The 13,139-nt window shown below is 56.1% G+C and overlaps 2 protein-coding genes across 3 annotated transcripts; one reads left to right on the forward strand and one right to left on the reverse strand.

Moving 5' to 3' along the window:
* Positions 1–3,299: 3,299 nt before the first annotated feature.
* On the reverse strand, positions 3,300–6,558 carry MED20 (mediator complex subunit 20). Of its 2 annotated transcripts, none has more exons than XM_054397827.1 (4): positions 6,526–6,558; positions 6,250–6,404; positions 5,430–5,683; positions 3,300–4,156 (listed from the first exon to the last, which is right to left on the reverse strand). In XM_054397827.1, the coding sequence occupies exons 1-4, from the start codon at positions 6,537–6,539 to the stop codon at positions 3,941–3,943; spliced, it is 639 nt and encodes a 212-aa protein (XP_054253802.1). In that variant the 5' UTR covers positions 6,540–6,558; the 3' UTR covers positions 3,300–3,940. The 2 variants fall into 2 exon arrangements, with proteins under 2 accessions (XP_054253802.1, XP_054253801.1); XM_054397826.1 differs by having other exon boundaries at positions 3,300–4,210.
* Positions 6,559–6,739: 181 nt separating this feature from the next.
* BYSL (bystin like) lies at positions 6,740–9,982 on the forward strand. The gene is made up of 7 exons (XM_054397916.1): positions 6,740–7,016; positions 7,100–7,271; positions 7,363–7,501; positions 7,821–7,954; positions 8,080–8,240; positions 8,704–8,806; positions 9,460–9,982. The coding sequence occupies exons 1-7, from the start codon at positions 6,740–6,742 to the stop codon at positions 9,806–9,808; spliced, it is 1,335 nt and encodes a 444-aa protein (XP_054253891.1). The 3' UTR covers positions 9,809–9,982.
* Positions 9,983–13,139: the final 3,157 nt, after the last annotated feature.

Here is a 13,139-nt window from a genome sequence, read left to right on the forward strand (position 1 = left end):
GGAGCCGCCGATCCGGCGCTGGGCTCCTGCCCGCAGACAAAGGCGGAGGCGGCAGCAGCCGGGGCTGAGGGGAAGGGGGGGACGGGGTCCGCCTCAGCACCCCCCCATAACAACCGCACTAGGGGGGGATTCTTAAAAGGGAGGGGAAGAGCACCAAGGACCCTTCAGCCCCCTCCTCACCGCGGGGTGCCCCCCCAGCTCCTCGTCCCTCTCCCCACCCTCAGCCCTCATGGGGGTCGCGGCCTCCCCCCCGCAACGGGCCCCTTTATTTACCGCCATCATCAGCACGCGCGAGCTGTCACCCAGCGCGAGACACCCCAACGGCCACCGGCCACGCCCCTCTCCCCGCCCATTGGCCGCCCGCCGCTCCCTGCCCCGCCCTACCATTGGCTGCCGAGCACGCCACACAACGCTCCCGCCTTCCCACTCGTCTCTCTCGCTCTCCCTCCCCGCTCCGGATTCAGCGCCGACGCTTACGCCAATTCCGTAGAGTGTTAACGGCGAGGCAAGCGCAGCGGCGACGGTCGCTTGCGTAGTCTACGGCAGCGGGCGAGAGAGGTCTGGCGGAGCTTAAGAGTTCTGCGTAGCCGCTAGGGAGAGCTCTTCAATGGCTTACGCTGGAGGAGCGGGAGGGCAGCGCCGAGGGGTGGGCACTGGCCGGGCCCGGCCCCGCACGGTGACGTACCGGGCTTTGTGAATCCCAGGCTGAAGTTTGGTTGAGTCACAGGAGGGTAAATAAGGATGTTTCGGAGACAAAGAGACTCTTAAAGGGGCAGCGCGGGAGGTGGCGCGTTCCTGGGGGGTTCCTGAGGTGACTGTGTGGGGTGGGAGATACCCCACAGGAGCCCTGAGGTAATGGGGATCCCGAGGTGGTGAGGGTGAGCACTCCATAGAGCCCCTGAGGTGGCTGTGTGAGGGTGGGAGATACTCCATAGGCCAGGTCTCAGCTCACAGAAAGCAACAAGGCTGGCAGCGATTTGGAGAGGTGCAGAAGGAGGAAAAAAAACATCCGCAGGGGTACAGGCCTACAGCTCTGCCACCCTTCCCTCTAGATCTTGCACTGTGAGAAAACACTGGGGAGCAAGAGGAAAACAACCTTCCAGACCATGCCTTGACAGGCAAATTGAGGGTGGTTTTCACTTACGCTGGCTGGGTCCATTACTGTAACACAACTGAAAGTGAAGACTCATTGAGATGCAGACTAGCACGTCCCAAGCCACCTTAACCTGCCCTAGCAGTGTTGGGGAGGGGGTGCAACAAGAGGAGCATTAATTACAGCTAATCAGAATCACAAAATGGTAGGGGTTGGGAGGGACCTCAAGAGGTGCTCGAGTCCATGCCCCCTGCCAGAGCAGGGTCACCCATGTCGGGTCACACAGGAACACAGCCAGGTGGGGTTTGACCTTCAAGAGAAGGAGACTCCACAACTCCTCTGGGCAGTCTGCTCCAGGGCTCCAGAACCCTCACCTTAAAGAAAGTTCTCCTCATGTTGAGGTGGAACCTCCTGAGTTCCAGCTTGCACCCCTTATTCCTTGTCCTATCACTGGGCACCACTGAGAAGAGTCTGGCACCCACCCCTCAGCTATTTATAGACATTGATCAGATGCCCTCTCAGCCTTCTCAAGACAAAACAGCCCCAGGTCCCTCAGTCTAATCAGATTAAAAAGCAATCATTTTATCCATCAAGAAAGCAAAAAGCCCCAGAGTGAGAGCAGCCCCTCAGGAGGGGCAGCTGATCCTTTCCTGCACAGAAAGGTTCTCACAGCACCAAGCATTTCTGCTAAGACATAAAGGGCTAAATCCTGCCCCCATCCTTACACATGTGGAAACCTACTGACGTCAATGGCTGGAATGGTGTAATTGAAGGCAGAATGTAGCTCAAGGGGGCTCATTTTATTACTCTAAGAACAGTACAATGTATTAAGAAGAGCACAGAAGTCTCTAGGGATTCCAGCATGCATTTTCTGTTAAGCCATGTGACCAGAGTTTTGACATCTCTGCTTACAGAGTGCAGCTTTCAGGAATTAATAAAGCATTAGCATGACTAATCAGATCATTAAAGGTATTTTTGGGGTTTGTTTAAGACTTAAAATAGGAAACAGGATGGAAATAACCATGCCTATGAAGGCTGCAGTTTGGTTTTGTAAGCTTTCCCAGCCACATTAAACTAGGTAGGAATGTCAGCAGGTCAGATTCTCCCTGAATTTTCATCACTGAACATAAATGGTCTCACTGAAGCCAGTGCACATGGCATGGACTTGAGCTAAGAGTTGCAAAAATTCAGCATCTTCAGCACACTGCAATTTCTAACACTCTCCTGGTGCACTATGCCATTTATTATGGCTCATTAACCATCTCTTTCTGGACCCAGTGCTGATTAAATTTATTAAATGCCCACACTAAAAGGCTCTGGGTCCTCTAACAGTTAATTAGCTTTACAGGTATAAATAATAATCACAAAAGAAGTCATATCTAAATAACTACTTCTCCACCAGGCAGCACATCAAGTAACAAAACAGTTCCTTTCCCCCCTCCCTACTGCTTCAGAAGGAAAGGAATCTATTTGGGAGAAATCCATTACTGCTTTACTTGCTCTTCAGACTCTTCAAGACCCACATCCTGGCAAGGAACCGACAAGATTTGCTGCAAAGCAGGATGCAGACTGCTTCTTCACAAGGATCTCCCCATCCTCGTTGCCTATCTCCTTTCCTAAACCCATCCTCAGACCTTCTCCACGTAGATGCGTTAAGTCTGGGACATGGGCTGCAGAGTTGGAGCTCTGCTCCACACAGGAACCACAGGGGAAGCACAGTGCAAAGGCTGTGACTGAATCAAGGAAGGTTTCTGTGGATTCTGAGACCAAGCAGGAGGGGGAAGGGGAAAAAACAACAGCTACAAGCCAGACAGATGCTGAACACGTAAAACTAAGGGGACAGCTGGCTCCAAAGGGATCTCATTTCCCTGGTTTTTCCTATTGTAAAAATAAATCACCACTAGGGAAAAAAAAAAAAAAGAAGAAATATTCAAGTGATATCAGATGGTTAAATCTTCTAATTTTGGTTCTTATTCTCCAAATCTTCCCTTGCTTCCTTAAATCTGCTGAAGTCACCAGGATGTCTCAGATGAGAGCTGGTGTGCAGGGATGGGATATTTATCACCTACCTTCCAAACACTGAGCTAAAGCAGTTGGTATTTGCTTTCAGTGCACGAGAGGGCTCCTGCCAGGCTCATTTATTTATTTATCACCAGGTTTCATCAGCATCCTCCAAGAGGCAGAAGATTTTAATACTCCCATCAGATAGAAAAGATGAAGGCAAGCTAAGAACATCCCACATAACAGGAATGCAAGAATTCCTGGAGATTTTGCCACAGGGAAATTAGTTTGCTTCAGGGGCATAAAGCTCTTGAACCAAAGCAAAGATAAAGCTCTGCTGAGTAACTGTCTCCACGCAACAGCAAATCTCAGAAGCTGTAAAGACACAAACACAAAGCAGCAGCACTCTTGCTGCTTGGAAAGACTCCCAACTGCTCACCAAAAATACAGCTTTTTATTTGGGTGGAAAAAAGAAAAACCAAGACACTTTCACACGGAGATATAAACCTCTCACACAGCTCTTTGCAGTCAAGGAAATGCTGCCCTTCTGCACACTCTGGGCTGGGATTTCTCCTTTTCCCTCCTGCAGATGAAGCACTGCACAAAGAACCAGCAGAACCAAAGGCCTGGGCCCAGACACTCAAACCCACGAAGGCAGACAACCAGAAATCTACCAAATGTTCAAGACTTTGGCTTTGAAACAGGGGAAAAAGATTGAGAAGACAAAAAATAACAAACCCCAAACTTGGGCTGCCTCCAGTGCCACATGGTGGTGGGACTCCTGATGCAGAGGGGCAGGCAGAAAGGAGGCTGCAGTGGCTGCAAACCGAGCTCCAGGGAATCCTTTCACCTGATCCCCGCCACAGGAACCTGCTGCTGCTTGCGGATCTTGTTGAACAGCTCCATGTACTGCACCATGGTGTCTGCTGGGCTGTACATGCTGTCATGCTTGGTGCTGAACACAGAAGGGATGCCAGGAGTGTGGTTTCCCATGAAGCTCTGCATGAACTCCATGAGCAGGTTCCAGCAGTCGTTGGCTATCACACAGGGGCAGTACTCCACCTGGCAACAGAAAGCACAGCCCTGAAGTGATGACCATGCAGTCAATGTGCTCCCCTCTCCATGCATCACCGCCTCCTAGAATGGCTCAGGTTGGAAGGGACCTCAGAGATCATCTCCTCCAACCTCCTCACCATGGGCAGGGACACCTCTCAACTAGACTGTGCCTGCTGAAGGCCTCATCCAGCCTGGACTTGAAGCCCAGGTCAGCAGCAGTGCTGACACTACAACATCTGTGTTTACTGCAGTGAAGAACAGAGCCACTCCTCAATCCTCCTCCCTGCTGGCTAGGAACACCTGCCTGATTAACTCCCTATCAGATAATGGGATTGGTGTGCTTAGGAAAAGCATCAGCTCTGATTTTTAAAGACCTTTAATCATCTAATTCTCAGCTATCTTGAAGACAGGCACCAATACATCTAGATGTCTGCAGCCTGACCTGCTCTGCTCTGCCCTCCCCACACTGGCACAGCCCAGCTCCTTGCCTTTTCCTAAGAGGCTTTTTAGCCCTGCTGAGGCTTGTCCACAGCTTGTGAGCCTTTGACTCACACTCAACCAACCATGTCCTCGAATGCCCTCCTAGATCCTCCCATAGCCTCCTGCTGAAGGATCTTCCTTTAGAGTTTGCCTCAGCCCAGCCTCTGCCCTGTGTAAGATCCATCAGCAGCTGCCAGCTGCTGCTCTGAGCCTCATCAGCAGTCACAGCACCAAGCAGAGAGCACAGAGGGGTCTGACGCAGGCTTTGAGCCCTCCACAGCACAGCAATCCAGCTCAGCATGCCCTGGAATAGGACTGAGGCTTGCCAAAAGCTCTCTGCTGAGAAGAAGACCATTTCTAGAGCTCAGGAGCAGGACCTGGAGCAAGAGGACCCTGCTCTCCTGGGGCTGTGTCTGCTCAAGGTGGGGAAAGTAAGCAGAGCCCAAATCAGCAGCCAAGGAGGTTGGTTTGCCCCCTTCAGTGTACTTATTAACCTGAAGTGTGCTACTCATGCTGTGCATTAGGACCTGAAACAGCTTTTCAGTTCAGTGGCATCTCTTTGGTGTTTTGTTGGCTCCTCACGGGCTTTCCTGGAGCTGCAACTGAGCCCTCCAACAGCTGCCAGGGTTCAACCTTGCCGTGAAAAGAGGAACACACTGCCTGCTGCACACAGCACCACACCTAGGACAAGCCACCTGCAATGAGCCAGACAGGCACAGAAGGGACGTGGGATTGCTCATCTAGCCTCCAGTGGGATTGCCCTGTCTGCAGGTGTGTTTCACAGCCTTCCAAGGCTCACCTCCACAGATATCCCACGGGCGCTGGGCCCCATGGCCACGGTGCCCACCTTCACCAGGAAGTCGCAGTACTGGTAGCGGGTGCCCCGGCTCTCGATCTTGTTGGCCTTGGCATTCTGGAAGAAGCCTTTCAGCTTCACCATGAGGATATCAAAGTTGGCATCTGCTATGAGGCAGGGACCGTTCTCAAAGAGAGCAAAGCAGCTGAGGGGGTACTCCGAGTTGTGCATCACATACATCAGCTTGCCTGTCTGCCCTGAAAGGAGAGCAATGCTCTTTGAGCTGTAAATCCAACAATCCAGGGAAAAATAATGCTCCTAATGTCCAACCTAAACTCCCCCAGAGCACCATGAGGCCTTCTTGTCTTGTTCTGTTGCTTGTAACTCAAGAGAAGAGCCCAACCCCCACCCGGCTCCAACCTCTCTAAAGGATTTGTAGAGTGAGAAGGTCTCCCGTGAGCCTTCAAGAAATTTCACATCCCTCAGCACCACGTACAGGGATGCTCCTTCTCCGTGAGGAGAGAAGGGAGCCGCAGCTGGCACCTTCGGTGGTGGAGAAGGCAGCGAGATGCCTGCTCCTTCCTCACCATAACAAATGAACCCATAACAGATAAATAAAGCATCGACGACCCGTGGGAATAGCCTCGCTCTCCCGGCTCCGGCCTCACCCACAGCAGCCACTCGTTCCACGGGAGACCGCCCTGTCACCGCAGCCGGGGCTGCCCAGCAGGAGCCTGGTTAAGGAGCTGCAAGCGGCACCAGGAGAAGCGACCGGGCCGGCTGAGAGCCGCCCCCGCCCGGTACCACCCGTCCCGGCGCTGACCTTGGCTGCTGATGGTGGAGGCGGCGGTGTGGTAGGTCTCACAGTCCACGCAGAACGTTCCCTGCTTCTCAGCCCCCAGCAGTTCCAGCTTCCGCGTCAAGAGCTCCACCGTCTGCTGCACGCTCTTCCCCTCCGCCACCGGCACCTGCGACACGCTGCAACCGGGAAACGGAGGAGAGTCAAAGACCGGCCGGTGACTGCTCCCGGCCCCCCACAGCGGGAAGCCTCTCACCGGGGAGCCCCTTTCCAAGTCCCCCTCCCTCCCTCCAGCATTACCAGGTGACCCCCATGTCGCACCGCCCCGGGACGGCGGCGCCGCCGGTAGCGAGACGCCGGAAGGGGCGGGACGGGCCCGCGGGACGTGCACCGGACGGGGCGGAGCCAGAGCGCACGCGCTGCCGCTGGCTGAGCGGAGGTCCAAACGGGGCAGCGCCGGGCCGGGCCCTTCTCTCTCTCCCTAGGCCGGCACTGACACTCAGACCCCGCCGCGATGCCCAAGGCCCGGCGGTCGCGGGGGTCCGGCCCCGATCCCAGCCCCATGCTGCCGCTGGCCGAGCAGATCCTGCAGGAAGGAGCCCCGCGGGCCACGGTGCGGGAGAAGAGGCGCGGCAGGCAGGCCGAGGAGGAGGAGGATGGCGGCGAGGGTTATGTGGACGCGCGGCTGTCCCGGCGTATCCTGGAGCAGGCGCGGCGGCAGCAGGAGGAGCTGGAGGCCGAGCATGGCCCCGGCGTGCCCGCCGCTGCTAAGCAGCGAAGCACGGCGCTGGGTGAGCCCCCGGTTCTTCCCCCGCCGCCCCCAGGATGTCCAGGGTGCGAGGTTCCGGACTCAACCAGCGCCGTTCCCTCGCAGGCCCGGCGGTGCGCGGCCCCGGCTCGGATTCGGAAGACGATGAGGAGTGGCCCTCACTGGAGAAGGCAGCGTTGGTGGCGGGACGGAGCGGGGACTACGGTGGGGAGGTGGCGGTGGACCCCGAGGACGAGAAGGCCATCGAGATGTTCATGAACAAGAACCCGCCGCTGAGGTGAGAAGGCGGCGGGGGAGAAGAGGCCAGGGCTGCCGCTGCTGCTTCCCAGCACGGCGCCTAACCTGTGTCCCCCCTGCGCTGGCCCCAGGCGCACCTTGGCAGACATCATCATGGAGAAGATCACGGAGAAGCAGACGGAGGTGGAGACGGCGCTGTCGGAGGTATCAGGCTGCCCCATGCCCCAGCTTGATCCCCGTGTCCTGGACGTCTACAAGGGGGTCAAGGAGGTAAGGCCAAAGCTTCTGAGCTCCACAGTCTGCCCCTGTGCCCTCCCAGAGAGGCTGTCCTCATCCTCACTGTGCAGGCACTTTTGTGTGTCACCTGTGCTTTGTGTAGTACCAGTCACTGGAGGACCTAGAGAGGGACAATCTCCTGAGTACTGTGCTCAGGGTGAGCCTGGGATGGTCCTTTCTCAGGACCTGAAATGGTCCTTTCTTGCCAGAGATGCTGAAGGAGGGGACAGCTTTTTCCTGGTGAGGACACAAGTCCTGCAGCCCTGACATCAGCCTCCGTGTCACAGACTGGCCTGTATCTGTGTCATTTAAGGTGCTGTCCAAGTACAGGAGTGGGAAACTGCCCAAGGCATTTAAAATTATTCCTGCCTTGTCCAACTGGGAGCAGATCCTCTACATCACGGAGCCAGAGGCGTGGACAGCAGCTGCCATGTACCAAGCCACCAGGTGAGATCATTCTGGGAGCTGCTGACCTGGGATTTTAAAGCTTTTTCTTTCCATCACTGGAACCAGAACTTCCAAAACACCAACCTGTCCCCCGCTTGGCCTCCTCTCTCCACTTTTGTGCTCAGGATATTTTCATCCAACCTGAAAGAGAGGATGGCCCAGAGGTTCTACAACCTGGTGCTGCTGCCGCGGGTCAGGGACGACATCGCCGAGTACAAGCGCCTCAACTTCCACCTCTACATGGCCTTGAAGAAGGCTCTGTTCAAGCCAGCAGCCTGGTTCAAAGGTGGGGAAGCTCAGCAGGGTGCATGTTGTGGTGTGACAGGATGCTGGCCCCTGTGTGACATGGTCCTGGGGGCTCAGTGGGGAGGAGAAGACTTCAAAGAGATGCAGAAGGTTCCCCTTGGCAGACAAGGTGGTGTCCGTACCTCCAGGAGCCTGTTTGAAGCGTTCAGGGTAGAAGGATGATGTGCTCTGGGTGCTGCCAGTGAAGCTGGCAGCTGCTGGGGTTCTTCTGGAGGTTGGTGGTGGGTGTGAACCGTCTTGGATCTGATCTTGGTTCTGTCTGGCAACCTGAGGTGGCTTGAGGCTCACGCCAAGGAGATGCTGCAGCTCCTGTAACAGCAGCTGTGGGGGGAGCTGGTGGTACCTGGGGTCAGATGTGTCCTGAGATGGGAGAAGGGGCTTAATCCCAGGGCTTCTCCTGCTGTGGTTCAGACAGGTGGGGTCTGACTTTTCCTCCTCTGCAGGGATCCTGATTCCCCTGTGTGAGTCAGGGACCTGCACGCTGCGAGAGGCCATCATCATTGGCAGCATCCTCACCAAGTGCTCCATCCCCGTCCTGCACTCCAGGTAACAGGGCTGGGAGGCTGGTGGGGGCAGAGCTGCTCCTCTGGGGACACCAATGCTGCACCTTGAGTTGGCCCTTGGCCTCTCTGACATCTTGGACATGGCAGGGAGCTCACTTAGCTCCCTCTGGGGTAGAGATGGGAGGCTCGGGGTTGAGATTGTAGTCCAGAGGAGGCCATAAAGATGATCCAAGGGCTGGAGCAGCTCTGCTGTGAGGACAGGCTGAGGGAGCTGGGGGTGTGTAGCCTGGAGAAGACTCCAGGGGTACCGTAGAGCTGTCTTCAAGTACCTGAAGGGGTCCTCCAGGAGGGCTGCAGAGGAACTGGCTAAAGACAGGGCAAGGGGGAATGGTTTGAAGCTGAGGGAGAGCAGGGTTAGACTGGAGCTGAGGAAGAAGCTCTTCAGTCTGAGTGGTGGGACTGGAATAGGCTGCCCAGGGAGGTTGTTCAAGGCCAGGCTGGATGAGGCCTTGAGCAGCTGAGTCTAGCTGAGAGGTGCCCCTGCCTGTGGTGTGGAGGTTGAAGCAAATGATCTCCGAGGTCTCTTCCAACCTGAGATCTGAAGCTTAGGGTTGAGGCTGGGGGCTGGGTGTGGGGTTTGTCACCCTTCTGGGTTCCTGGTGGCCTCTGCCTGCTCACCTGGGCTGCTCCCCACAGCGCAGCCATGCTGAAGATTGCAGAGATGCAGTACAGTGGTGCCAACAGCATCTTCCTGCGGCTGCTGATCGACAAGAAGTACGCCCTGCCCTTCCGCGTGCTCGACGCTCTCGTCTTCCACTTCCTGGCCTTCCGCTCCGACCCCCGGGAGCTGCCTGTGCTGTGGCACCAGAGCTTCCTGGCCCTGGCCCAGCGCTACAAGGAGGACCTCTCCTCGGAGCAGAAGGAGGCTCTGCTGGAGCTGCTCAAGTTCCACAGCCACCCACAGATCTCTCCCGAGATCCGCAGGGAGCTGCTGAACTCCAAGACGCGAGATGTGGAGGGGCAGGAGCCAGCAGCCATGGAGTGAGCAGGGAAGAGCTGGGGCCTGGCTGCTCCTGGGACACTGCTGGAGGAGCCAAGCCGTGGGGACATGTGTGGGAGCAATCATCCCAGGATCCTGCTGCTCTTAAGAGGGCACTGGATGTGCCCATGGAGCTGTATCCTGCTCCTTGTGCTGCTTGTTCTGGGGCAGGACAGCCCTTATCCCACCAGGCACCTGGGGCCAGGAGGGTTTGGCCTGTTCCTGTGGTGGAAAATAAAACCTGAGCCCCATCCCTCAGGCAGGGGTGGTTCTGCCCTGCAGCTGCCCCTCTCTGCAGTCACATTGCTCCTGCTCTGTCCCCACCTCACCTTGTCCTGTCCCCAGCAGGTGGCAGAGCTGCAGATGGAGTCTGTGCTGCTGATGCTGTCCCCAGATTGCCAAGGGAGAAGGGAACCTCTGTGCACCCCACCTCTGCAGCTGGGCAAAGGGAGCTTGGGTTGGGGGGACAGGGCTGGGACTGTTCCCAGAGCCCCAAACTGCTCTTGGCAGGAGATAAAACAGCTCCTCTTGATGCTTGAGGGTTTCCCAAGGGCTCCCTGGGCAACCCGTGTGTGCCTGTGGGCAGGAGCAGCCCAGCAGTGCCATTCCTGCCACCAGCCTACCTCCTAAATGCCAGCCACCCACTTCCCTAGGGATATTCCCAGATCTCTCATTTCTCCAGCTGCCCCCTGGGTGTATCTGGGCCACTGGCCTCATCTGGCCTGCTCCTGCCAACCTGCAGAGCTGCCACCTCTGCAGGAATACCCAGTGGGGGCCTCGCCCCATGGGTGCTGTGCTTACCCTGGGGAACTGCTTGGTGGTGATGCTGGGAGGTTTGTACCAGCACAGAGTCCTGCTGGTGCAGCCCATGGGGAAGAGCCCTAACAGCCTCCTCTGGCAGCAGGTGGTGCTCCTGTCTCTGCTTCTGTTGAGCTGGCACCCTCTCAGGCTGGCACCTTCTCCTGTGACAGCAGCAGGACAGAAGCCTCCTGAAGCGCAGCAGCACGCAGAGCCCAGCTGCTTGCACACCATGGGGCCTGTTCCCTGGCTTCCTGATTGTTATCTCCTTCCTTTCAAAAAGCCAGAAACTGATGAGAGAGGCGATAGCCCAGGCTGGCACAGCTCTTCCAGCACACTCTTGCCACCCTGCAACACCACCTGAGCTGCTGCTGGTGGCCTGAAGTTGGTCCCTGGCAGCCACTCTGCAGGCAGGCACTGGGCAGTTCTACACTCAGCCCTGCAGGAAGGGGCTTGGCTCCAACTTCATCTACCTGCCCCTGGGCCTTGGTGAGCCCAAGATGTCCTTCAGCCACAGCAGCATCTCAGCAAGGTTGGAGTTGGCTGGTGGTGTCCTGCCTGCCCCCTCCCTGCTTCATCTTGCTCAGACAGCCCCAAGAATCAGCCTGAGGGGGGGTCCCCCAGTCCAGGGCTCTCCCTTTCATCCTGCTCTTGCAGTCCCAGGAAGGAGCCTGAGGGGATGCCCCAGTTAATAGGGTCCCATCCTAGAACAACCTGGGGCAGAGGCTCAGGAGCTGTGCCAGGAAAGGGGAGCCCAGAGGCAGGAACTCTGCCCAAGGCACAGAACAAAGCAGATCCTGAAGGGAATCAAACCCTTGAGATGTTTGGAATGGTTTAGAATTCTTTATTGCAACATCAGAGAGTTCTCTCTGCCTCTCCCAGAAGCTGGGCTCTTGCAGGTGAACACCAAACCACTTTACTCTTAAATTAAAACTTCTTTATATATATATATATATATAGAGATTTAAAAAAGGGAAAAAAGAACCCAAGGTTTTCTCCTTGTGCAGACAGGTCCTGCATGCCCCCAGCTCTCCTGCTAGCAGGAGCCCAGTGGCAGATGGCTTCTTCTTGACAACCCAGGCTGGTGGAAGAGCAGCAGCCCCATCTTTTTCCACCTGATAAATTACTTTTTGTTGCTAATGGCAGATTTCTACCTCCTTTTCCACATTTCTCCCCTCTTTCCACCTGCCACAATGGGAGGACAACAGCCCCAGATCCACCTGCCCAGAGGTCACCAAGCAGTACAAACCTGCCTTCCATCCCTCTAAGGGTCTCTCTGGCTTCTCCTGGTTAATCCAACTCTACTCTTTAATGGATTTTTGTCTCTTCCAAAAAGCAGCATTATTTTTTTTTAAACACTTTTTGTTTGTTTCCATATATAAAAACTAACAGACAAGATCAACAACAACCATACAATAAAAAAAAAAAAAGTAAAAAAAATGCAATCATCACTTCTCAAGTATGCAGCAGATTGCCCCCCACCCTCTATGGACACAACTCAGATCCACCTGGAGCTAGATGCAACACAGCCCCCCTGCAGGACACGATCAGAGACCCCTGCCTTGGGGGGGGTGAAGATTTCAGACCATAGCAGCACATTCCAATGAAGTTCTGAAAACCTACTCTGATGGCTAAGCTACCTACAAACCCAACCAGCTCCCAAGGGAGAGTCTTCCCTTGCCCAGGGAGCCAGGGAAAGGGGTGAAGGGTGAAGGCACTCTTTGGGAAGGAGAGGAGACAGCATCCAGGCCCCACAGCCAGGACCTGCAGCCTTCCTCCCTCCCCATTTCCCAGCAGTTAACAATAAATTAAGCAGCCTCAGTGGGGCAGCAGAAAGCAGAGGGGACTGCACCCAAACCTTGCCCGGGAGGCTGCTCCCCAGGGTGAGGACTTCTGCTCTCCAGGCAGATGAGGAGCAGGTTCTCCTCCAAAGCAAGCCAAAAAACCCACAAATCCCAAATCTAACAGCAACAAGAAACAAGCCACACGTTCCCCCAGCTCCAAGCAGCAGCAGCCAGGCCACCCCCCCGGGAGCCCCAGCAAAAGCCAGCACGAAGCAATGGGGACTGAGGCCCCCCCCCAAGCACCTACTCCCTTCTCTCCTGAGCCATGCAGGCCCAGAGCACTCCAGCCCAGGGAGGAGGTGGGGGTCAGCAGGGTTTTGGTCACACAGGCTAAGGTTAGAGGCTCCCAGTTCATGATTGATGGCCCCTGTGGGGCTGGAAGTCATTGTGGTGAGCACCCTCGAGGAGACAGCAACCAGCATCCAGCCTGGCCCCCAGGAACACGAACTGAGAAACAGCTGAACCTCCCTTGTGGGGTCTGCTCCCCCACCCCAGTCACTCCTGGGCCCTGGCACCACCAGAAGGGTCACTCCACCCCAGCCACCTGCAGGAGCTGATGAGCAGCATCCAGTTCCACCAGCCTGGGTCCTGCCCCACGCCCAGTGGAGGGAACCCTCAGCAGGCAGCAGCTGGAGAGGGCTGCTGGGGGATGGGCAGGGGGGGATGCAGCGACCTTTTGGTGTCCAGGGCAAGGT

This window comes from Indicator indicator, chromosome Z, assembly GCF_027791375.1.
Source record: "Indicator indicator isolate 239-I01 chromosome Z, UM_Iind_1.1, whole genome shotgun sequence".
NCBI classification, from domain to species: domain Eukaryota; kingdom Metazoa; phylum Chordata; class Aves; order Piciformes; family Indicatoridae; genus Indicator; species Indicator indicator.

Coding starts and splice junctions, on each gene's coding strand:
- MED20 (XM_054397826.1), bottom strand. Junction 5,684..6,249: donor CTCCACCATCAGCAGCCAAG/GTCAGCGCCGGG, acceptor CTCTCCTTTCAG/GGCAGACAGGCAAGCTGATG. Junction 4,211..5,429: donor CCCGTGGGATATCTGTGGAG/GTGAGCCTTGGA, acceptor ATGCATGGAGAG/GGGAGCACATTGACTGCATG.
- BYSL (XM_054397916.1), top strand. CDS start 6,740: ATGCCCAAGGCCCGGCGGTCGCGGGGGTCCGGCCCCGATCCCAGCCCC. Junction 7,272..7,362: donor AACAAGAACCCGCCGCTGAG/GTGAGAAGGCGG, acceptor CGCTGGCCCCAG/GCGCACCTTGGCAGACATCA. Junction 8,241..8,703: donor GCCAGCAGCCTGGTTCAAAG/GTGGGGAAGCTC, acceptor CCTCCTCTGCAG/GGATCCTGATTCCCCTGTGT.